Below are 24,133 nucleotides of genomic sequence, written 5' to 3'. Positions count from 1 at the left end.
ACGTTGGATGCAGTTTTTGGTGCATAATGCGCTAGTTCTGCCAGCTGACATCCTGACTGAAGCAGCTGCGTAAACGAGAGTCGTACACAAAAAGCAAACCTTCGTCCCATGGAAGGACATAACCGGGACACTTACCGACTGAGAGCTCACTGCACTCACCAGCCCTCGAGTGTGCAAATAAATTCTGAACAAATTTCGCCCTGCCTGCACGTGGGCAAGAGGTAAGAGAACGTACGCGTACCAGCTACAGGACATCAACATCATTCGTCGATGGTTTTCGATGGAAGTCACGAAGACATCCACCACCAGGAGCGCACCTCGTACGCTCGTCTTCGAACATGTAACGAATTAAGAAGCGATCGCTTCCACTAAACTTCCAAACAATTTGATTTATGTTCCTTTTCCCCTTCCCGGGCCCGGCTGGGATCGGTGCCGCATTCTATATATGACATGTGTTGGCAGATTTTATGGCCGTTCTGGGTCGGAGGTTCTCTTCAGTGTGCGCGCTACTGCTCGGGTGCTTGATGTGCGATGCTGTATTTATATTATCGGCGCAGTACCGTTGAATGCACGTCGATGTGCTCGTACGCTCACGACTCTGCTGCAGAAGAGTCCCAGAGCAGTGGCCGGAGTGTATCGGAGGAACATTGGAAAATTATTATTTTCCCTAGCCACACACACATACACACAGCTTCTCGGACGAGCTGATCCTCCGACCAACCAGTCGAGTAGATGCGCGCAGCACTAATTTAATGTGTGTAATCAAAAGTTTATTGTGTCGTGTTTTATGAGCAGCCACATTGCACCAGAAACGATAACAAGTTTACCCCGCATTCCTTGTGCCCAATGGTGGGGTGGGTGACTCTTTATCGGTCTCGTTTCAAGTGAGTGGAAAAAAGGGGAAAATTACTTATGTTTATCTGGGTCGTTTTTTCCCCTTTCTTTTCCATCATTTCTTGACTTCTGCGTCATTCAACAGGAGCTTGTAATTGTAGCAGTGTAATTGAAAAGGTACAACCATGCCGCGAACGTTTTGAATTTACATAATCGATGTCACCCCAGATAACATTCCCCTGATCATGCACGATAATGTGGTACTTCATGATCAAGTATCAGCTCTCCCACGTACACCTCTACCTCTACACACCTGCAGACAACTCAAAAAGCATGCAATTAAAATTTCAATATATACTTAATCGCCTCCGGTCCATACCGTCCAGTCCGTGTGCTGTGCCACAACACACTCAAGAGCCACGAGTGAAAGAGCTCAAGCCGAGACACTCAAATTATGTCCTCGACACTACCGCGCCACTAGAAAGGTTCGTGTCCGTGTCGATACCATTTTCCATCCCTAATTGACAGCAATTATGATAATATTCCGAAGCAGATCTACCCTCATGCCTTCATTGGCCCTCATGCTCACCATCTTTCCTGCAGCTCAGCAGGAGCAAAATGATAAAACAAATAATCACCACTTTCACATCGACGCCACAAGACCACGGGCAATGGAATTGCTTGAGTTCAAATTATTTGCTTGCTTATTTTTTTTTTTTTAAACGAAACGTACTACAATTCGACTTGTCCCTCATGGGGATGCGGAGGTTCGAGCTCGAGCACAACAAGGTTTCGATGACTTCGAAAGTAATTGCCGCTCGTCGAAAAACACGCAAAACATTCGGGAGAAACACGCAGACAGCATCCTGGCAGCATTCGATGAATCGGAGGAAGCCATTTGGTTGAGGTGAAATGACTATTCTTGAACGTGTAATTGATAAGAAGCGCTTAAGAATCGTTATCATCGTCTGCTTCTTGAGACTTGAGTCGCTAGGATCGCTTTCTAAAACGGTTGTGTTCAATACCGGAGCTGCTGTCGTCGTTTGTGTTGTTCTGCTCCGGAACCGGGCGAACGCTTGCGAGTGGTTCAATTTCAAATTAATTTCCCTTCACGCGCTTTCGTAGTGGAAAACTTTATTAATTAAATAAAATTTCATCCTTACTCCCTTTCCGCCACCGCCTCGAGAACCTACCCTTGATTCGCTTTTCGCGCCAGTAATGCGTCGAGTGAGCACAAACTACTTTCTCACTAATCAATCTTCCCGCTTCTCGGTTCAGAACCGACCAGACCGTTACCACTGGTGACACAGTGTTACACTGGTGGAAAGTTCGCGTCCGCTCAACTGTCGAAAAAGCACTCCGTCATTGCTTACTAAGCGACAACACTGTAAGAGACTTCCCCATTGCTAGGGAAGGAACATTTTGTCCAGACTCCGACTTTTTTTCTTCAACCTCCAAAGCTGTGCTGAACTGGAAAATGGGAAATTGAAGCAAATAGAGGTGACTGTATTGTGAGTAAAGAGGGCAAAGGAAGTAAATTCGTTGTGTCACCTCTGGAAGGATGACCAAAAATTTTACACTTCATTGGAAAAGAAATAAAGCGAGGTTCGAAGGGACACCAATGTGAGACAAGATTGAGTGTGCTTAGAGTACACTATACGCTCGGTTTGTCACAGCTAGAAACTAGATCGATCCGTTTCGATCCGGAAACCCACATCTCCCAACACACAGCCACACACGATTGAGACGTAGACGTACACATCAGGGCGATTTGGATTCGGAGAAAGATGTCCTTCACTCAAGTGTGCTCAGGAATGTTGCACATTCCTTGGCAGCTGTCATGAAGTTACCGGGGCTAGGTGAAGATTAATCGAACGAATTCCCACTGTACCTAGCGGACGACGTCTGACGAGGCCTGCAAGTGTGGAGATCATATTCGAAACCACGTTTTGACACATTTCCGATACCTTCCATCATCATCGGGGAAGGAGATTAGTTAGTAGCAGTATCGTAAAGCTCAATGATGCGCGAAGGCTGCTCGAGAATCTCGACCGGTGCGGGTGAGAAGAATTAACAAAATGGTTCAGCCACATTCAATGCCCGGTCTAGAAACGGTAGGCGGAACATCATCATCATCATCAGTCATTATGCGGATGGACCCATCATGTGCTTCAGGCTTGTGTGTCCCTCATACGTGTCAGAAAATCTTCGTCTGAAATCATCTTTATCAGCTCCAACCTCTAGCGGAAGTGTTGGATGGGGCGGACGGAACAATCAAGGCTCCTTCAGCTACGCGCCTCGATAATGGGCGTCCCACCTACCATGACCATGTACGGAATACGGAACGATGCACGATTGGCCACAAAAAGCCGCGACAGAAACTCGTGTGTGTGTGCCGTGTCGGAGAGTTTTCCAACCTGCACGACGAACTAATCTATTGTATTCCAATCAGGCATGGCTGGGCAGGACGGGAAGGTCGTCGAAGGTGATACACCGGGAATACACGGGCGCATTTCAACACCGGTTTTCAATTAAAACCGAAAGTTCTTGTCACGTCTTTTGCTATCATGCGCGCGCTCTCTCGCTAACAATGCTCGCCCATCGCCAGGGTATGGGCGATTCCGCGGCAAAGGTTGCAGTTACTATGGTATTGCTTTATCTGGGTCACATAGTCACGGTGAAATCTTCAACCAATTGTTAAGCTTCTCACGGATGTGTCTGGTACGGTACGCTGGAAAAACGGGGTATTGTTGGGGAGTTTCCTTTTTGCAAAGAATTTCTAATTTTCATCCCGGAATTTTACTTCCCTCCGCCTACTCCCGGTTACTCCAGCTTGAATAACTTCACCTTCGCTGGGTGGGGTCACAAAAAACAGCAGCAAAAACACACACAAAAAGCACCACGCACAAGAAACCCTTTTAAACAGCTGGCATGACTCCTGGCATCTTGTCAAGAGCAGAGAAATCGGTGCGTAAACCTGCAATTGTAATGACTCTGTGTTGCGTAAAGGCAATTAAGTAATCTTCACATGCACGCGCGCGTAGAGGTTTAGCTTAAAGAGTCACCCCGCATACAGATCATAACATCTTCGCGGACTACGGTGATCCATCAGCAAATGGTCATGGATCCATGCATGGATGCACTAGGCACGCTGGGTGGTCCCACACTGTAACCCGCCGACAACTGAGTGTGTAGAGTAAACAAGCACATTTATGAGACCACAGTTAAATCAGCATTACTTCTTCTGCTACCAGCTGGAAAAGACCGCCCAACTGTCGATGTAGGAATTTTCGACTGTTCGGGAAGAAAAGCACGGTACGCCAACCTGCTGCCGAGTGACGATTTCCCATTTCCCAAACCAACTGCTGCCGTTGTCGTACAAGTCGTTGAGACAACGTTACGTGTTGTGTTGTTCAAGCGACACGAAGCAGCGTAGTAGCTCCAACCATGTTAATGAGCGTGCTTCGCTTCCGAGGCAATTCTCTCCCGCCATTCGAGTCCGTTCGGCAAGGCTAAAATACCAGACGGCGCTCTAAATACATGAATGAAACACTGGTAAACTGGCGAACGGGTGCAGCAGCGGCAAGTGAAGAACGTAAACGATGTTGCTGCGTGGCATCGGCAACCGTACAAATTTACGAGCACACGATACCGAACAAACGGTGGAAAATTCCGGTGAAAGGTGATGAAATGTTGATGGCACTATCGTCGAACCAGCTGAAGTGCTTCGGAACTGGATTTTAATTTGCATTACAAAATTTTGTATAATTTTACCATACTTTAAATTGACTCATGGTGAATGATCCACAGTTGATGTTGGCCGTAAAAATTAAAGTTTCTTTTAAAATTCCGGGGCTATGGGTGTGCTAAATGAAAAATGTACAGCACACTGACCGCTCTCGGTCCGCTGCCAGATGCAAAACCCAAAAAGCTATCCAGCACACATCATACAAATCAAAATTAGCTCAACACATAAATAGGACCCCATTTGTGATGAAGAAATCATTAAACCGTCGATAATAATGATACTCAAATCACTCCACGATCGCGCGCCTGCTAAGCGTCCAGCAACAGCACATAAACTCTCGCTCGAGAGCATAATTAAATGGCACAGAATCCGCTGTAGACAAAGCGCGGCATTTTGGCGCTGTTCCAACGCAAACACATTGCTGCCAACGGTAAAGCACATGGCGATGCACACATACACATTATTTGAAAATCGAAAATAAACTATTCGTCACGGAGGCTCGGGAATGGCACGAGTTTATTACCAGCACCAGTGAGTGCCAGAGTAGTAGTCCCCCCCGGGGGAGAAATATTTCCAAATGACAGTGGCAGACAACGACGCTAAGCAGGAAGTGGGCAGAATCACTGACTGTGTGTTTCAACCAAACCTCCAACAAACTGGTCATTTAAGAACGCCCGCCCCGTAGACTGCGTAAATGACGTGAATTTATGAACATTGAATTTATGGTGTCGTCATAAAAAAATGCTCACAAAAGAGGACAAAGCTCTCGGTCGGCTTTTGTGTGCGTACATGGAGATCACATCACTGCATAAATTGCCACGTCGAGCCTATATGGCCAGTTTGGCAGTTGGAGATTAAGTTCTTGGTTCCTACGACGGTCCATTGGTAGCATGTGGACGCTATCCGAACGCATTCCCGCAGGCCGGTACCGATCCAAGATTTAATAAAGAGCCCAAACGGAACGCTACAGCGTCTGTTGACGCTACTACTCGGTTGGTGTTCCGTTTTCCCATGCTGCAATTAACATAACATATATAATTAATTCGGTGCGTACTGCAGCGTGGATGTCCTAACCGATTCGAAAACAAACCCCATGCCGCCCGAGTACCTCATTTATGTGCAAGACCCGGACAACGGTAAACTCTCCCTTGCTACGAAACATCCATTGAATTCAATCAATGTTGATCCGCCCCTTCCGAAAAGGACGCAGCAAGCCTCGGGCAAGCCTTTTGCTCTTATCACTTAACACCTCGTCGTCTAGCGAGAGGCCGGTCCGCCAGCTCCGGATTCCCTTTTGGTTGGATAAACTGCAACAGTCGCACGTGCAACAAAACGCGGCAAGTCAGGCGAACTCCAGACCCAGACCCAAGGCTCAAAATAAATACTAATCTTAATTGGAAATCACGATAAGACGTCCATCTTTATCTTACGGCAGACGTTCGGGCTCTTCACTCGGATGCTATTGGAACAACCGTCCATTAGGCTTTCGGTTGGCGGTCATTCTAAAACGCACGCACGCACATACACACACCCTGTGAACTGTCCATCGTCGTTAGCGTTTCGTGTGGAAATTCAATTAACTGCCTGCATCTCGACTGATCCACCGTTAGCGTCGAATGCCCTGCCGAAATTCGAATTATGAAAACGGGGAACATCCCCAGGGGATAGATAATTGGGCCGGAAGCCGTCGGCCAAAAATTTTAACAGGCTTCAGTCTGAGTGGAGATCCTCGCCAGAAAGGTACCGGTGATGATCAGTTCAAGGGATACCGCCAGACCGCCTTACGCAGGGCGTCCATTCTGCCATGTCCATCCATTTGCACATCTGTTGAAAACGGGTGATCTAAATGCATAATGCTAAACGATTGTCCGATGCATTTGGTATTAACATTTCTTCACCGATTGCTTCCGAAAAGTCGAGGCCTAAATTCGGGGTGGTTCGATCGATGCGCTTGATGATCGGAATCGGTGCACCCGATCCACTCTACTGCTGTAGTTATGCATTTTTATCACCTCATTCCTATCCATCATCAGTTCGCTCTAATTTAATGTTATTACTATCCACCCAGCATTGCTACCAGTCCCTTCGAATAGTCCCGAAATGGGCCATGGCGGCAAATTGAAAGATAAAAACATTCGAATTTAAACACGTGCTGAAAGATAGGACCGTGCAGCTGAATCTTCACAGCTCGGGCGTGCTTCGGAGGGAGGGGAAAGTAGGGAGGATTAAGCCGACCCCAAAACCAAAAGTCGGAACCACTTTTTCCACACGGTTATGCAAAGAAGCATTATGCTGATGTCTTCATACGAATGTTTCGCTCGAGATGCAGCCGGGATGCAGCCAAATCGATTCATCCACAATCGAAAATGCCGGCCGATGACGTGCAACGAAACATTTTAATTGGATGCATATATGCTAATGCATCGATTCAGATGCTGCAGCATAAACTATCGTCGGCAGTGTTCGTCGGCTTGGGGCGTCCATTGTTATTGCTACCTGATAAACTTGAATCGAAACAATAAAGATTAAGCTGATCACTTTCGGAAGTTTACAAATAAACCATTAAAGAATCATCACAGGTAGAAGAAAGCTGAGACTGGTCGATCATAAGGAGTCCCGATGGTTGGGTATGTTTGTCGAGTGTCGATGTTTCACTCTGCAGGACTGATTTCAAATCTCTTCCGGATTATTCTTGAGCACACAGAAGAGAGCGAGAGTTAAAGTGGATCGTCACACCTGACAAGAATAATATTCGCTGGTTTATAGGATTATGCTTCTCTAGATAATGCAAATATTAAAGTACAGCGTACTGCATGCTACCTTTTCAATTGCAATCATTGCTGCAGGTTTGTAGATCCACTGTCTGCTTTCGTTCGTAATAAAATTTATGATAATCTCCCTACCTTGCTAAGGACCAACCGGAGCATGTTAACTTTGCAATTAACTTTGCAACAAATTACAAAAGCTAAAATAAAGAAAAAGAAAGGATATACCATCACCCTCAGAACAGAATCGCGTGCAATGCCTAGAACCGCAAAAAAGGGCAAAACTTTCAGCCTCAGAATTACGGTTGAATAAATCAGCCCAGGCTTTCCGGTAAAGGTTTTTTTTCACCCCCTGAGCGTGTACGGTGCAGCAATTGCGATGCGCGTTGTTCTTCGCCAGGACCCTGCGTGCTCTGCACTTGTCTTGGTTTTTCTTCACCGGGTGGTGCGTTTCTGTCTTTCGAGTGCTTAATTAAAATTATCATAAACTTTGCTCCGGTAACGCACTTTCCGTGCCGATGAAATGCAATCGACAAATACGACGGTACCGCGTGTGCTGAATCCAATGTGCGCCCTTGGGGGTCTGTGTTTCGTGGGATCGATCGAAGAAAATGTCACTACTCGTGCAGCAAACTCAACGATGGAGTTGTCCTGGTGAGAACAGGAAGTATTGGGTCATACAATTTTATCATCCATCCATCTATCGAACGAGATTACATTTTCCCGGGAGGCAGAGGTGGAAAATGGTGTCCCTTCATCTTCACGTATATTCCTCCCGCTTTCTACGAGAAGTTACATTCAGCAGCAGTGTGGGTGTAGAACAGAGAGGATAAGAAAATATTCAAACTCCTCGGGGACAACTTTAGGAACCGGGCACGGGCTCGCGTTTCTCACGGCAAGTTTGCCGGCTCGGTACAATAGTACGGAGTTTACAGTTTGTAATAACAGGTACAACTTTCGAGGATGTCTCGGCGCACTGGGTGTGATAAAGTAAATGGAAGCCATTGCCAGGTTTGCCGGCAGTTCAAGCACGATGCCCGGCCCGGCATGAAGATACAACAAGAAACAACTATGATGAAAATAACCGAGACAAAACGTACTGACATTCCTGTCATTTTCATCGCCATTTTGGACCCCACTAGCTGCTGCCTTCGTTACTGTCATCAGGTCTCGCACCGGGCCGTCCCTCAGCGCATCAGATATGGGGAGAATGGAGTAACAAAACAAACAAAAAAATCCACCCCGGCAACTGACATTCACGGCCACCAGCAGGATTGCTACAAAAAGTTAACATTGTTGAAGTGGAAACACGCCAACATCGAGTGTGAGCGAGCGAGTCCGACCGAGGAAGGAAAAATGGACAAAAAACACGCGAAAGATCCAGTCTCCGGACGAGCGGTTTGCACCCACCCAGTCGAACCGACATTCGAAGACATTCCGAGATGGAGGCGGTAAAAGTTCACCGCCTTTGTTACTTCCGCTGCTCGGTGTTGCCCTTATGGCCTCGCGGTACGGTTTCCGTGAAAAATGCTCCCTTGCATCCGCGTGTCGGGAAAATCCATCGTCCAATATACAACCTGCTGCTGCTGCTGAGGGACATGGGACAGCAAAATAAAGCGGAAAAATAGAGAGCTTCCCGTGATGGGGGCTGAAAAACACACCTCCCCTGGAATATCCACTGACTAACGGGGGAACTAGTTTTTCTTGTCGTCATTTTCCACCTCGGCACCTTTCGCGGACAGTTTCGACGATTGTGCTGCTGCTGCTGCTCCGGTAGGGCGTTTTTCCATCGATCTCTTCTCGTTTTTCCGTGTCCTTTTGTCACACGCTGTGTTATCATTTGTCTGGCCACGGTCACCGCGTACGGTGCAAAGATGGCAACTGTAGGGAGAACTGATCATACGGGGAAAAATGTAATTTATTTCCATGGCATTCCCGCTCGCCATACCGCACGGTGGCCGCTCGCTCGGTCTGCATGATCGAGAAGAAACTAAAACAAAGATGAACGCGAGGAATAACGGTGACAAGTTTTTTCCTCTACCTTTTTCCCGGTACACTCCACGATGAAGTTGCAGTTCGCTCCAGGGGGAATACTCGCTGTATCGCTGTCTTTGATAGTACGGACACTAAACGTTACAAAGATTTATAGCATAAATAAGAAACCCATCCATATTTTATGAAGTTTCAACGCGTAGCGTTGATCTACGCTGTTATATGTCTTGAATGCGTCACGTCCAATTCGTGGGGAGCTTTATGCTTTACAAACATATCTTTTAAATCCTTTTTTATATATTTATTCTGCTTATTGAATGGCGCGCTGAATGATTTCAAACTTTTTTACACCCATTCGTACTTCAAACACATTGCCGAAATTTTCCAGATTTTCCCACCATTCGCTCTTGCTCCCTTTCTTCCTCTCTCTGCTTGCTCGCATCTTTCCCTTCCTGTTCCGTGTATCTCAGCGCTCCCTCTAAACGATATAATCGGATTCATTTTTTATTCAATTGTTTACACCGCCACAGTCTCGTGTTTGGCGGCACACATACGGCAAACGGCAAACAATTTTCGAAACAATTTGCTAAACAAACGCAAAAACCTGCCAAGTGCTCTTGAGCAACAACATTTCAGTATTCCCGCAGCCCACAGTACATTGTACACCGGAACAACAGATGCTGGAGCTTGAAGTTGAGTTTCCAGTTCGGGTTTTTCTGCACGCACAGTCACCACCACTACCTACTCGTCAACGATGTTGATGCTGATGGATCCCACAAGAACCGTCCCAAAAATGGGACAAACGGAATCGGATTCAAATTTAATGCCACCTCGTACCGTTCCCATACCGGAGCGGTAAAAGTTATTATCAGCAAACTTATTACAACATTTCCAGCAGCTCGCAAAACCCCATTTTCTGCAGGCTTAAAACGGCGAAGCATATTTCATGGTTCCCTGGAAGCTGGCAAATATAATTGAATCGAAATGAAAGTGCACTTTTTCTGGTTTTATATTTGGTTCGTCTCACTACGAAGTAGCACTCGGCACAAGATGCAGACTTTGGCAGAACAATCAAACTGCCGTGAAGCATTTGAACAGCTCACGAGAGACGCGTCGATCGAATGGCGAACCACGTTTGTACACAGGTATGACAGCCTCTCCAATGGGGGCCAATGATCCGACAACTTTTTCGCAGACAATTACCACCATTAATTGGGCCGAGAGCTGTACGAGGTCCTGTCGATGACTGGTGGAGCGCCCACGAAAACGGACCATTAATCATCCATCGGCGTAGACATGTAGGACTTTTGACTTTCTTTGACTCTATTCGAATGGGCAAGGAAGGCCAAATTTAATGGGGTTTCTCGACTCGCCAGGGTTAGGTTCTGCTGGGTGATCTCGTACCGGGTGACTCGTGATATCTTCATCCCAAAACTGGTTGGCAAACAATCATACATTTGCACAGAATTTTCACATTCGAATCTTGCTCGATTTGTCATTGTCACAGCAGGTTGTATGGGTTTTAGATTTCCACCGGGCGCTCTAGCTGCTGAAATCATTTCTACCATAGCGATCCTAGAAGTTTACGCCATACGGTCGGACGAGTTCTGACGAATTCCACCTACGTTGCCTGCATTCCACGCTTGCCAGCTCAAATTTGTTGTTCACATGCTTTCCATTTTTGTACACACAATCACACAAACACACATGCTCGAACCCTTCATCACGACGGTTCACCTTCTTCTCGATGGCCACCATATTTAACTTTGTTGGCAAGCGACAACCGAAACACCAAAAACAATACACGATACACTCACATGGAGGCGGAGAAGAGCAAAACGTTGCACAATATATGTTTGGGTGCTTTTGTTTGCCACGAGGACGACGACGGCAACTACGACAACCGGCACGAAAATTCGTCCTACGTCCTTGAACGGCTCCGCCATACCTGCCCCATTCACAGGTGGCCGCCCTCACTACAAGGTTCAGCTTGAAGCAGTACTTCAAGTGCAAAAGTTGGTATCTTTTAATTTGATCAACATAGTTTTCCATTATTGCGATATAAAACACCGGTGCCCGGGTCGGGTGCAGGCGAGCACACTCACAGCCATCGACATTAAATGCAACAACAGACCGAGCTACCGGGCTCCTGGCGTATGTACATGCACGGAAGCTTCTACGAGGCCCCGGAGTTCGTACGGATTCCCGTGTCTACACCGTATGCATGTGTGCTTGTGTTTGGCTTGTTCAAAAACAACGTCATCTTCTCGTCTGAAGCGACTTCCGGTTTTTGTGGACTACGCGTATCCTCCCACATCCGACCGCACCGCACAAGGGTGTGTGTGCCGAGAGAAGCCGTTTTCTTCGGCCAAAGTTCAGTCAAGCGCAGGACGCAAACGAGAGTGACGAACAACTTCTAGAATTATGGCTAGAAATGGATGGGAAAAATGGTGCAAGAGAACTGGAGAAACAGTGACCCAGGACGAAGGTGTATTGTTCTACGCCAAACATGCACATCATGTATGCTGCTGCCAGTATGCATCAATGCAACTACCATACACACACACACACTGTTTGGCCTTTCAACCCGGGCCTACAAAACCAACTGACCAAAATCAGGTCCGTGCTGCTATTCTAGAAAGCACATTTGCTGTGCTTCCTGTTATTGTGGTTTCCGTGCTACAAGAACCTAATCGCCCTTCAGCGCCAAGTGTCAAAACACAGGGTGATCCCCATGTTCTTTGGGAGCGTCTTTTGAGACCGATTATAATTTGCACGATAATATGTTTACCATTCATTACATGCCCACAACTTTAGGACACCTTCTCGCACACGACGTCCGACGCAGCATCGAGAGCTGAAGCTTTTGTTGGACAGAATTTCCTTGCGGACCCTGGGCGCCACACTTATTGTATGTGCAGTTTTTCTATACCGCACCAGACCAAATCTTGTGCCCTAGCTCACATGAAATCCCCTGGTGCTTGCTGTATAATCCTACCACCTACTCGCCCAAAAGACAACAGGACAGCGTCCGTCTAACGTTCTCAGCAAGAAGGATTCAATTCAATTTTCCTATTCCACCGAGATGAAGCTCATTCCCCTGGACAGCACAAACCAACAAGACACACTGCCGCCATCCACCGTTCATCCGCTCTCCTTCACCAGTCCCGTATCTTTTATCGCTTGCCTCTTCAGCTTCAGTACTTCGAGATACTGCACACTTCTGGTTTTCTGGTTTTACCTCGACAAAAATGCCATTCAGCGAGACCTCTACGAGAGCGAAGAGGAATATTATCGGGTTGATGGCTCTTCAAAGGAAATGAGCTTGCACAATCCTGCCTGTGTCCCCACCCTGCACTGCCCTATTCATTTCGCCCAGACATATCGTCCACGCCAAACGGGTCGACCGCAAAGACTCCTCCCAGGCCACGCACTAGGGACATAGGACGCAAATAAAACGTTGGAACGGGAGCACGGACGGCACGAGAGGGCAATAATGCTTAGAACAAATAAGCACAAAATTTAATACCGGAGGCACTTGGTCCATCGCACTTTCGCCTCTGGGCGTGTGATCCAATATGGGAAGGACATAGAATCCCGGTTTGTGGGAATCCTCGCGAAAGGAACCTTCGGAGGGACAGTTTGTCGGTTTTGCAGGAACATTCGGCCGGCTTTACTGTTTTCCTACCAGGACTGATCATCATGTTTCCCCCAATTCCAGTGTTTTCTCTACGTGCTAAAGCACACCATCTCCAGATCCCTGGCACGCTGGGACTACAACGTGAAGCAAAGTCAAGTCAAAGGATGACATAAACGTGTCCGTAAATTTTTAATAAGCCTTTGTCTGGCTAAACTTTATCGTCCCCATTGTAAATCCCTGACGTTTCACTATCGCAAAACCCCTTCGGACTAGTGTTCAGCAACAGTCGCAAGTGTTGCACACCGGGCCATCCCAGGACACAGACCACTTTTACACAAAACTAGTTCAAGATCCAATGTCTGCCGGGCACTTGGCAGTATGCTTAGAGCAAAGGTAATGACCGACCTCCCATTCACTACCAGCCACAGCAGAACGTAGCTAATCTCCCGATTAACGGCCAACCTTTCTTGGCCTACATATCGAAAAGGCGTGCAGGCTAGAGCGGAGAGATTTTTTGTTAATCACTGCCAGAAGTTAGATAAATAAATAAATTACCCGAAACTAATGATGAGCCCACGCTTTTCCAGTTTGCACGAAATTACCTCGGCCCAAAACCTTTGCCCATGTTCCTGTGAGCACATGCTGGGCCATATGGAAGCGTGTGTGTGTGTATATGTGGCCGGATGTATGTATGTTAGCAAATAATAAAACTTTTTAATGGAGTTTCTCACCCACCCGGGGCCACCATAAGGGATAACTTCTGCTCGCAACAAACTGCCGTCGTAATGTGCCGTCCTCCGATGCCCATAATGACGCTTATGTGTGTTGCTGCCGGTCCCCCGTTTCTCGAACGTAGTCAATTAAACTAACGAGAGAAGTAACAGATCTTGTTGTGGGTTTTCTTCACAACCGATCTAAAAAGCTAAAGATGCTGCATCGAGATAAAGCGTATTTATTGATAGAGCCATCTCCGTACCGCAACTCCGGCCAACTTTCATATCAATTTCGTTAGGAATTTCAACATAATTAATCATGTATACGGTTTATGAAACATGATCGTCTGTCAAGATGGGACAAGCTTGGGTGGTTGGAAAATTCTTCTATGACAAGGTGAAAATGGGTATACTTCAAAGTGTTCCTCCTGTTGAATCGATGAACTCGGAAACATACCTGCAACGAAAGGAAGCAGAGAAACGTTGGGTAAGTATTTCAATTAAATATCTAATCACTGTCGGTACATTGTTGGTTGCAAGCAACAGACAAAACGATCGGCTTGGTAGAATGTTTCTCACCATTCGATTGCATTTAGTAATTTGAAACCCATCACTTCTAGCATACAACATACAACGTCCTCCGGAACATATTTCTCGAGTTTTCTCTTCCTTCCTTCCACAATTCCGAAACCCGAGGAATTGGAACTAACAATGTCTCATCCATATCGATGACCGATCGTTATCTCGACAAATGATTTGAGCCATGTTTCGCTTCCTACATCCGCAATGGACTTCCGAAGGGTGCGTCCAAATATATCGACTATTTATGTTCCTGTAGCTGGTGCAGCAACACACCCTATTCCCTCCATATCGTGTGAGAAGAAATGAAACGCCACCGATGGATATCCAGTACGAGTCGATCCTCCAGTTACGGGAATTCCCCAACTTTGTATAAACAATTATTCACGATCGCCATGCTTTGACCAATTTGTCTGCTTTGTTAATCAAATATGATGTCTCTATTTATGGCGATGTTTACACTGTACAAAGCGATTTACTTCTTTCTCGTTTTACCGTTCCAAATCTGGCTTCATATGCTGGATGAGCATCTGATCGGTCAATACAGATCTTTGATCAAGATTCAATAATGGAATGGTAAATTGTTTTGGATTCTGTTTTGGAAAACAACAACGAAAAAAGGATTTTTTTGTCGCCCTTTGCTTAATCCATGCTGATTCCGTTAGACAGAATTAAGAAGATTAATGTTGGTTTGTTTCGTTGGCTGGTTTGGTGGCTTCTACCTGATTGCGCGCTAATGTAAACAGCTTAAAGTTCGTTAGCATAACCATTGCATAACACATTCCTTCCGACGCCCATATTATCAGCTTAGCATTTCCTGATCCCTCCACCGTTTTTTCTTCTTTTCCATCCCAACACTTCCCAACACACTAATGCTCTATGCAAATGGTTTACATCACCAAAAGCTACTCCTACCTCCTACAGACGGAAGCGATGTTGCATTCGTTTGATGTGAAACGTTGAAGAAAGGGAAAAGCAAAAGCAACCTCCCATAGAACAGAATAACAGCATGGGGTGCGAACTTGGAACGCGCCTCGGGTGGGGGAGAGTGTTGGGGAGGGGGGACAACAAAAGGAAAGAAAATCGAACTCGAACACTTCTTTCATCTTGCTACAACGGCCAAAGTGTCAAGTAACAAACACTAAACACCCAACGGGAGACTTCTTATCGAGTTTCGTGCTACGCGGTACGCGAATTCCGCCCGCAAGACAGTCCTCCCCAATGGCGGAGCAAGGAACAAACTGTATACTGAAACAATCTGTTTAACAAGCAACAAAATAAATCGATTTTGAATCTTTTCAGCATAATCCATGCCCGCCCTTTACAGACCAGGACGCCTTTCGTGTGAATGGGTTCCTTCCTATACGACGACCGGTTGATAATTTCGACCGTACGCGCGATGCGAAGACATCCAGTCAAACCAGTGCCCTATCCTGTCCTGTGTTAAGGCACTCGTTGTTCCCAGTTCCGCTTGGTGACGCCCAGAAGACGGACGGACGTCGAACACATCGTTACCGCTTCCGGTATCGATCCTTACCGGTTTGATTAATGGAATGTAAATCGAACCATCACACTTTGGCTTAGGCAGAAAAAAGGGATTCGCAACGGATCGGAAAGTGACGTGAGATTGAATTCCATCCCAGCACCGTCGTCCAGCGAATGTCCTCGCTACCTTCTCGAGAGGTAGACGTGCCCAGCGGCGGTGACCCTTACGATTGGAAGGTGGTAGATGAAGAATGAAGATTCACGCGCCCTTACTTCCGCATTCCACATTCCGTCTACGAATGTGACGAAATTAAAAACAAACATTCACATGTGTTTGTGTGCGTGAAAAAAGGATACTCCAAGCCAACGTTGCATACATTCAGGCGTTATGGTCATGTACACGGGATTGTCTATCAGACGTATGGAGAGCGTATTGTGCTTTGAACATTTAACAAGTATAGAGAGCCCTTGTACGCATGTTCTGATATTAACTCTATTTAGTCACACGAATTACTCACAACAACTCACTAGTCTATTGTTTCTCGGAAGCGCAACATCGTGTACTGAAAACCAAAAACCACTAACAACCACGTTCGTCACCGGCTTTTCCAACTAATTGAACTTGACCCCGTTGCAGTATCGTCGTAGTAATTTTACCACTCAGCACGATGCCATGCGGCGCATCACAACTTGTCTATTCGGTTGGAAACCACATGGCACACATGTGTCACGCGCGTCACGTTATCTCATCCCGAGATGAGTGCGTTCCGTTTCGCTAGAACTTTGATGTCATCCAGGTTTGAGCCTCATGGGTGACACATCTCGATAACAACCCAATCGGTCGGGCATAGATGTCGCGCGCGAAGAAAGAGCATTCCGCCAGACATTAAGCCGACAGCATCAGCAAACACTGACAGTGTGTTGCACCACAAAACTCCTACAAGCACCGCCGCGTTTCGTGACGGGTACGATGAAATTGATTCAATTATGATTAGTTTAAAATAGCGCTCCCGCGAAACTCGTTCGCTAGCCTGAAAGTCTAATTATTCTTCATTATTCGCGCCTCGCTTGTCTCGGGCGCGCGCGCACGCTCTTTCAAGCAGCAAGACACGGTGTCTCAAAAGACAAATAAGCGGGCAAGGATGCGACTCGGCATCGCTTTACTTTGTGCCAGGGAGGTTATGGTTTTGGTCTGTGTGCCGAAGTTTTCGACTCGTCTCGGCGAAACTTTGTCTTGTTTCCGCTAATTACACACCGGCGTCCGGGTGCGGACGAATTATATGCACCGGAAATGGGGCGGACTTCCGTAACAAAGGAAATGCAACGCGAAAACGTGTACCCTAACCCGCAACACCTAGCCGATATGCCGTGGAATTCGGTGGATCGTTTATTTTTCGCTCTATCACTCCGATGCACCTGCAGAAAGGGTACGGCAATGGTGCAAAAGATGGTCTACTATTTCGGGAGGTCCGAAGACTTTCACCAACGAGTAAGTGGTCCAATAGTAAGGGGAAGAACGTTCTTAAAGGCGATTCGAGTGGATTCGCGTGTTCGACACTAACATAGACATAGAGCTCCATGAAAACAGATTGTCCGACCGGATCGCACTATAAGCAAGTTCTGCACAGTAAGCGGTAAACAATGGTCCTTATCTCGCTACTACACTAGCTACTAATTTATAGACATTGGCTTATTTTTCTGCTTTGTCGACTTTCTTTATCTGGGAAATGGGGAAAAGTATCAAATCATGACATATTTTTACGCCACGATGACTAATATCATTGAGCGAGAGTGTTGTCAAAAGAGCTGGAAAAATGCTCACTGTCACTATTGATCAACTTTTGCTCCAGCACCATTTTCTGGCAGAAAACGACCAAAACTTCTGACACTAAAAGCACCAAAAATATAAAACTCACTTCCACCGTGGCAGACCTCGACTTCCCTGGCCCGAGCTCCTGTCGCACCTTTTTTGAAGACTACAACACACCGAATTTTTGGCAATGTTTTCGTTTTTCGTCCGAATCCTTGCGTTCATTCCCATCTAATTCAATAAAACGCACGCCCGTTCACCGGGAAAACAAAAGGGGTGATAAATTGGAAAGATTAAAAAAAGGGTTCTAGGGTAATATTCGAGCGACTGGGGATGGGTTGAGCGACCATACCCGGCGACTCTTTGGGGCTGGCTTTGAACGTAACGGAGCGAACGGACAGGTATTAATACTGCAGTAATGGATTCTAGACGGAACGGTTGCTTGTAAAATCGCAGTCCAGAAGCGCCCTTAGGAGCCCTTCCCACCCAGAGAACACAGGCTAAACATTGAGTTCCGTTTTGACAGGGATCAGCCAAAAATATGACAGGATTAAGGAAAGCCAAAGGAGAAGCCACGAGAATGTTTGGGACTTTTTTTCTACAGAATAAGTGTTTGCTTCGCAATAAAATGTGAAGATAAAAATTTGAAAAAAAAAACATGAATCCTATCTTTATAACTCTTATTTGACTATGTAATAGCCCATGTAATGGTATGCATTGCTTTCCCATCAACTCTTATATTTACCTGCACACACGAACCAAAGCCAACCATATATATGCGAAGCCGGTAACGTCGATGTGTTTGAACTACTGCAGCGTACCTTATTTGAATATTTTATAACGATCTCAATCAGCCGCAACATTATGACAACAAAGTGATCGAACAATGCACACAATAGCCCTGTTTCAAACAACGGTTAGGATGAATTACAAAACAATATTTGAAATGAATTTATGGCACCAATCGTCACACCTGTTATGCTATTCCGGAGTCTTGGTTATGGCTGATGGAGTTCAAGCAGATGTAAAACATGAATCTGTGCTCAAGAGCCCACAATGTTGTGCTGAGCATGGGACACCTGGTACACCGCATTGCATCACAACAACCGTAGTCGAGGTGGTTGGATAGCAGGTTAAGATTGAAAACAATGATAAAGCTATCGAAGATGAGATCTCATTAAGCACATGCCACAGTCACCGAAGTTGAACTGAACCTTGCTCTTCTTTCGGTGCCAAACAGGTTTAACGATGATTATGTATGACCGATAACGTTTGCATAAGCATGGTGGTTTTCTTTGCTGGACATGAGAAACCGTTGGCTAAGAGATTGGTCAAATAGATTGACTTTATTTGCACATTACACGGATAGAAAAAGTCAATATTTCAGTCAAATTTTGTTAATTTTGATTAATCTCACCATCCCGCACCTATCCCGCAAATCCGAAACCAATACCTCCTCCAAGTCCACCGAGAATTCCACTGCGTGCAGAAACGCTTCCTGCAACATTCAGATTGCTGCCTACATTAGAAGCAGCCTGAAGACCTCGGGTTAATCCTCCCAAAAGTCCACCTGCTACATTGCCGATCACGTTTGTGGCCGCTCCGAGCACATTGGTTGCCGTTCCGGCAACACCTCGTACGACGTTACCAGCCGTATTGATTGCAGTACCGGCCAGATTGCCAGCTGTATTAACCGCGGTACCGGCCAACTTTCCAGCCGTATTAACTGCAGCACCAGCTAAATTACCAGCCGTATTAACTGCAACACCGGCCAAATTGCCAGCCGTATTCACCGCCGAACCGGCCAAGTTCAAACCCCTATTAGCAACAGTACCAGCCGTATTGATTGCTGTACCGGCCAAGTTCAATCCAGCACCAAGCAACGATCCGATCGGACGGATAACAGTGCCGGTGTTGAGTCCCGTACCAATGGTTCCAATGTTGGTACCTAGTTTAATGCCTGCACCAAATCCGGTACCAGTTCCCACGTTAATTCCGGCTCCAAACCCTGCCCCGATACCTCCAAGGCCTGCTCCGATGCCAATGCTTCCGCCGATTCCTCCTAGTCCTCCAATATTGATTCCTCCGCCGATTCCGACACTAACTCCACACTTACGTGTCGTTGTCGTGGTGACCGTAGTGGTGGTTGGTGCTACCGTGGTAGTGGCCTTAGTGGTTGGTGCTACCGTGGTAGTAGTCGTGGTCGTTGGTGCAGCAGTGGTGGTTGTGGTTGTTGGAGCTACAGTAGTTGTGGTAGTGGTCGTTGGTGCAGCGGTAGTGGTCGTGGTAGTCGGTGCAGCAGTAGTCGTTGTAGATGCCAAACTAGCCAAAATTTGAGTCAACAAATTCACCAAACTAGTGCTAGCGCCCACGATCGTAATGGGAGTTCCGTTTACAGTAAGTGTAATAGTGACACTTGGTGCCACTGTAGTAGTTGTAGCAGCTGTTGTGGTTGTAGTAGTAGGAGCAACAGTTGTAGTTGTAGTAGTAGCAGCCGTGGTTGCTGCTGTTGTTACTGTGGTTGTAGCTGCCGTAGTGGCAGCAGTAGTTGTAGCTGCAGTTGTGGCCGCAGTCGTAGTAGCAGCGGTAGTTGCTGCGGTAGTAGTAGCAGCAGTTGTGGCTGCGGTTGTGGCTGCGGTCGTAGTAGCAGCAGTTGTGGCTGCTGTTGTGGCTGCGGTCGTAGTAGCAGCAGTTGTGGCTGCTGTCGTAGTAGCAGCAGTTGTGGCTGCTGTCGTAGCTGCGGTCGTAGTAGCTGCTGTTGTGGCTGCGGTCGTAGTAGCAGCAGTTGTGGCTGCGGTTGTGGCTGCAGTCGTAGTAGCAGCAGTTGTGGCTGCTGTCGTAGCTGCGGTCGTAGTAGCAGCAGTTGTGGCTGCTGTCGTAGCTGCGGTCGTAGTAGCAGCTGTTGTGGCTGCTGTTGTGGCTGCGGTCGTAGTAGCAGCAGTTGTGGCTGCTGTTGTGGCTGCGGTTGTAGTAGCAGCAGTTGTGGCTGCGGTCGTAGTAGCAGCAGTTGTGGCTGCTGTAGTGGCTGCGGTCGTAGTAGCAGCAGTTGTGGCTGCGGTAGTGGCTGCGGTAGTGGCTGCGGTAGTAGCTGCGGTCGTAGTAGGAGCAGTTGTGGCTGCTGTCGTTGCTGCGGTAGTTGCTACGGTCGTAGTAGCAGCGGTGGTGGCTGCGGTCGTTGCTGCGGTGGTGGCTGCGGTCGTAGTAGCAGCAGTTGTGGCTGCGGTAGTAGCTGCGGTAGTGGCTGCGGTAGTTGCTGCGGTAGTGGCTGCGGTAGTAGCTGCGGTCGTAGTAGGAGCAGTTGTGGCTACTGTCGTTGCTGCGGTAGTTGCTACGGTCGTAGTAGCAGCGGTGGTGGCTGCTGTCGTTGCTGCGGTAGTGGCTGCGGTCGTAGTAGCTGCGGTGGTGGCTGCTGTCGTTGTAGCAGCAGTTGTGGCTGCGGTAGTGGCTGCGGTCGTAGTAGCAGCGGTTGTCGTTGTAGCAGCAGGAGTCGTTGTGGTAACAGCAGTTGTTGTTGTTGTTACAGATTGTAGTGATGCTACAATCGCCAAAATCGTCGCTATATCGGACGATGCCAAAGTGATAACACCTAATATGATTGAAGTTTAGAAATTGGATTAATTTTCAAACTACACAGTTTATTCACACTTTACTGAACTTACTTCCTCCAATATTGATTGACACCGTGGCAGATTGGCTAGCAACCGGGCCGGTGAGCAAACACACGGCGAGCACGAGAGAAGCCAAATAGTTCTTCATGTTGTTCACTACACGGCTGCTATCGAAGGATAGGTTCTGAAGACTAAAGGAGTCCGAATCTCTTTATATACATCTAGTTTAGCAAATACGCGCAATTGTATCACCCATAATGCACGTGTTGAGGCGTCGTCAGACGTGTTTTCAACATAACGGTGTTGATTGTTTTTACTTTTCGCACGATCCAACAAGAACCAGTTTATCTAATGAATGATAAGTCATTATAGGTTGAAATGTACCGCGATATGCCTACATTCCGATCACGTCAATACATATAATATTCTTTTGGAATCGTTTTCAAACATTCAAAGTTCGGTCGATAGCACAAAAGATTCATTCTTAACAAAGAAGTCTATAAGCCAAGATGAGTGTAATTTTTTGTTCTAAATAACAAAGCCTTTTTCTCCTTCATGAGCTCCAAGAATCATTTCTGTACTTTAGGAGGTGTGCAGTACCTTCCCATCTCAAGAAATAGTAAATAAAACAAAACACACCCACGCCATGTAGCCGATTCAACAAAAACGCATAAAAAATAAAATTCGAATAACAATTTTTAAAAATGAAACATCTCGTACCACAATGTTTTGATAAATTTCAATTTAATGATAACAAATTTTGCAACTTGATACATTTGCAGTAATTTCCACAATATTAATTGTGAAGAAGGAAATATAGGAATAAAGCCAAGCCATCCTTTAGGAAATAAAAAAAAATGTCTAAAATAAATATTCATTCATGTTTGTTGCATGGATTCTTTATTTTTCTGCTGAGCTTAAAGTCTACTAGCAATGGTAATACATTCATTCAACACCGTTTAGCCCATGATACCCGCCCGGATCCCTCCACCGAAACCTGCTCCATAACCTCCGTATCCTCCAACATGACCGCTTCCATGGTACCGTCCGCCAAATCCTCCTCCCACTCTACTACTGATACCAGCGCTCAGTCCTGCATTGACTCCAGTGCCAATTCCTGCCGCAGCATTGCCCAATCCACTAAGCAATCCGCCGGCAAAGTTACCAGCTGCACCTACCACATTTCCGGCCAAATTTGCAGCAGATCCGACCACGTTCAATCCAGTGCCCACAACAGTACGAGCTACATTACCAACGGCTGGCAGGATTCCGAAGCCTCCGACTTGTGGTGCTCCAAAGCCTCCGATTCCACCTCGAACTCCCAATCCAAAGCCAAGTGGTCCAAGACCACCGACAATACCGAAGCCTCCTCCCAGTCCTCCGATTGCAGGACGAGTTCCACACGTTCTGGTGTTCGTGGTTGCGGTGGTGGTAGTAGTCGGTGCAACGGTAGTGGTCGTTGTTGTTGGGGCTGCAGTAGTAGTGGTCGTTGTTGTTGGGGCTGCAGTAGTTGTCGTTGTTGTTGTGGGAGCAGCAGTAGTAGTTGTTGTTGTAGCAGCAACAGTAGTTGTGGTAGTAGCGGCCGCTGTTGTTGTAGCAACGGTCGTAGTAGTCGCTGCTGCAGTGGTGGTGGTCGTTGTAGGTGCAACGGTAGTGGTTGTCGCTGTCAAACTTGAGATAAGCTGAAGAACTACGTTTACTAAAGAATTGTTGGAGGAGGACACGCTAACAGTTGCTCCATTAACGGTGACAGTCACGGTGATAGGGGCCACCGTCGTTGTGGTGGGAGCTACGGTTGTAGTAGTCGTCGGGGCAACCGTGGTCGTTGTTGTAGTTGGAGCAACCGTAGTTGTTGTAGTGGTTGGTGCTGCTGTAGTGGTGGTGGTTGTTGGAGCTGCCGTTGTTGTGGTGGTGGTTGGTGCAGCAGTTGTTGTGGTGGTGGTTGGTGCAGCAGTTGTTGTGGTGGTGGTTGGTGCAGCAGTTGTTGTGGTGGTGGTTGGTGCAGCAGTAGTTGTGGTGGTGGTTGGTGCAGCAGTTGTTGTGGTGGTGGTTGGTACAGCAGTTGTTGTGGTGGTGGTTGGTGCAGCAGTTGTTGTGGTGGTGGTTGGTGCAGCAGTAGTTGTGGTAGTAGTAGGAGCAACGGTGGTTGTTGTTGCTGCGACCGTTGTTGTTGTTGCTGCAGCTGTAGTAGTCGTTGCCTGCAGAGCTGCTACTATCGCCAAAATGGTGTTAATATCGGTCGAAGCGACAGTAATTGTACCTATTGTTTAAAAAACACAGGCGATTAGTACTTGACCTACTCATGGAAACAAATACTCTCCTACGAGTTTACTTACTTCCTCCAACATTTATAGCCACAGTAGCTTGAGCCTGCACTTGACTCACTAGCAGACATGTTGCCAAAGCAAACGTTACGAAAAGGCTCTTCTTCATTCTCACTTCAAGTTTGGCACGAAACATTGAATGCTACAGCTAAACTACGATCCTCTTGCTTTATATAGAAAATTCGCGAAATAAAACAATCCCATGGCTATATTTTCGCCAAATTGTACTAAACAAACGTCACTTTCTCACACAACGATATTGAACTGATGTCGGCAGTAGAAAAATCAACAGGACTGATTATTTATCGAACTTCATAGATTGAACAAGGGAAAAATGATCTTCAGTACTAAGATATCTGTTAAAAGTTTTTTGCAACAATCCAGCTATCACACAAGCCCTTCCATTGTACAGCAACGACACCTAGAGCAACACTTTCTCTAACAAGTTAGGAAGTTAGTTTACAAAAAAAACGCGTTATCTTACAATCGTCTCCTTTGATTGGCACAGAGTTTAGTCTCTTTTCCCAATACTTGTTTTGGTATTTAGATCACAAAAGTCCGCATTATACTGTGCTTAAAGCAAATAAAGTATAAGCGTTTTTTTTTTCTTCATGTATCTCTTAGGTAACAAACAA

At 46.6% G+C, this 24,133-nt stretch overlaps 5 protein-coding genes across 5 annotated transcripts in view; 3 read left to right on the top strand and 2 right to left on the bottom strand.

Annotated features, from left to right (window-relative positions):
- LOC126557376 (coiled-coil domain-containing protein 174) overlaps window positions 1–16,869 on the top strand; it is a 43,101-nt gene extending 26,232 nt beyond the window's left edge. Inside the window, exon 5 of the mRNA XM_050213122.1 lies at window positions 16,860–16,869. The gene's annotated coding sequence lies outside the window, so the exon portion shown is untranslated. The remainder of the gene's footprint in view (window positions 1–16,859) is intronic.
- The window catches only part of LOC126559372 (DNA-directed RNA polymerase II subunit Rpb4), a 254,757-nt gene that overhangs the window by 195,611 nt on the left and 35,013 nt on the right, over window positions 1–24,133 (top strand). The window lies entirely within an intron of this gene.
- LOC126558456 (glycerophosphodiester phosphodiesterase 1) overlaps window positions 1–24,133 on the top strand; it is a 357,972-nt gene that overhangs the window by 328,662 nt on the left and 5,177 nt on the right. The window lies entirely within an intron of this gene.
- Window positions 18,994–21,541, bottom strand: LOC126559964 (mucin-5AC-like). The gene is made up of 4 exons (XM_050216125.1): window positions 21,492–21,541; window positions 21,226–21,383; window positions 20,562–21,152; window positions 18,994–20,120 (listed from the first exon to the last, which is right to left on the bottom strand). Exons 1-4 carry the CDS (start codon window positions 21,539–21,541, stop codon window positions 18,994–18,996), a joined length of 1,926 nt encoding a protein of 641 aa, XP_050072082.1.
- Window positions 22,134–23,678, bottom strand: LOC126559963 (uncharacterized). The gene is made up of 2 exons (XM_050216123.1): window positions 23,545–23,678; window positions 22,134–23,372 (listed from the first exon to the last, which is right to left on the bottom strand). Exons 1-2 carry the CDS (start codon window positions 23,632–23,634, stop codon window positions 22,134–22,136), a joined length of 1,329 nt encoding a protein of 442 aa, XP_050072080.1. The 5' UTR covers window positions 23,635–23,678.

This window comes from Anopheles maculipalpis, chromosome 2RL, assembly GCF_943734695.1.
Source record: "Anopheles maculipalpis chromosome 2RL, idAnoMacuDA_375_x, whole genome shotgun sequence".
Classification (NCBI taxonomy): Eukaryota; Metazoa; Arthropoda; class Insecta; order Diptera; family Culicidae; genus Anopheles; species Anopheles maculipalpis.
This window is presented reverse-complemented; position numbering and strand designations above follow the sequence as displayed.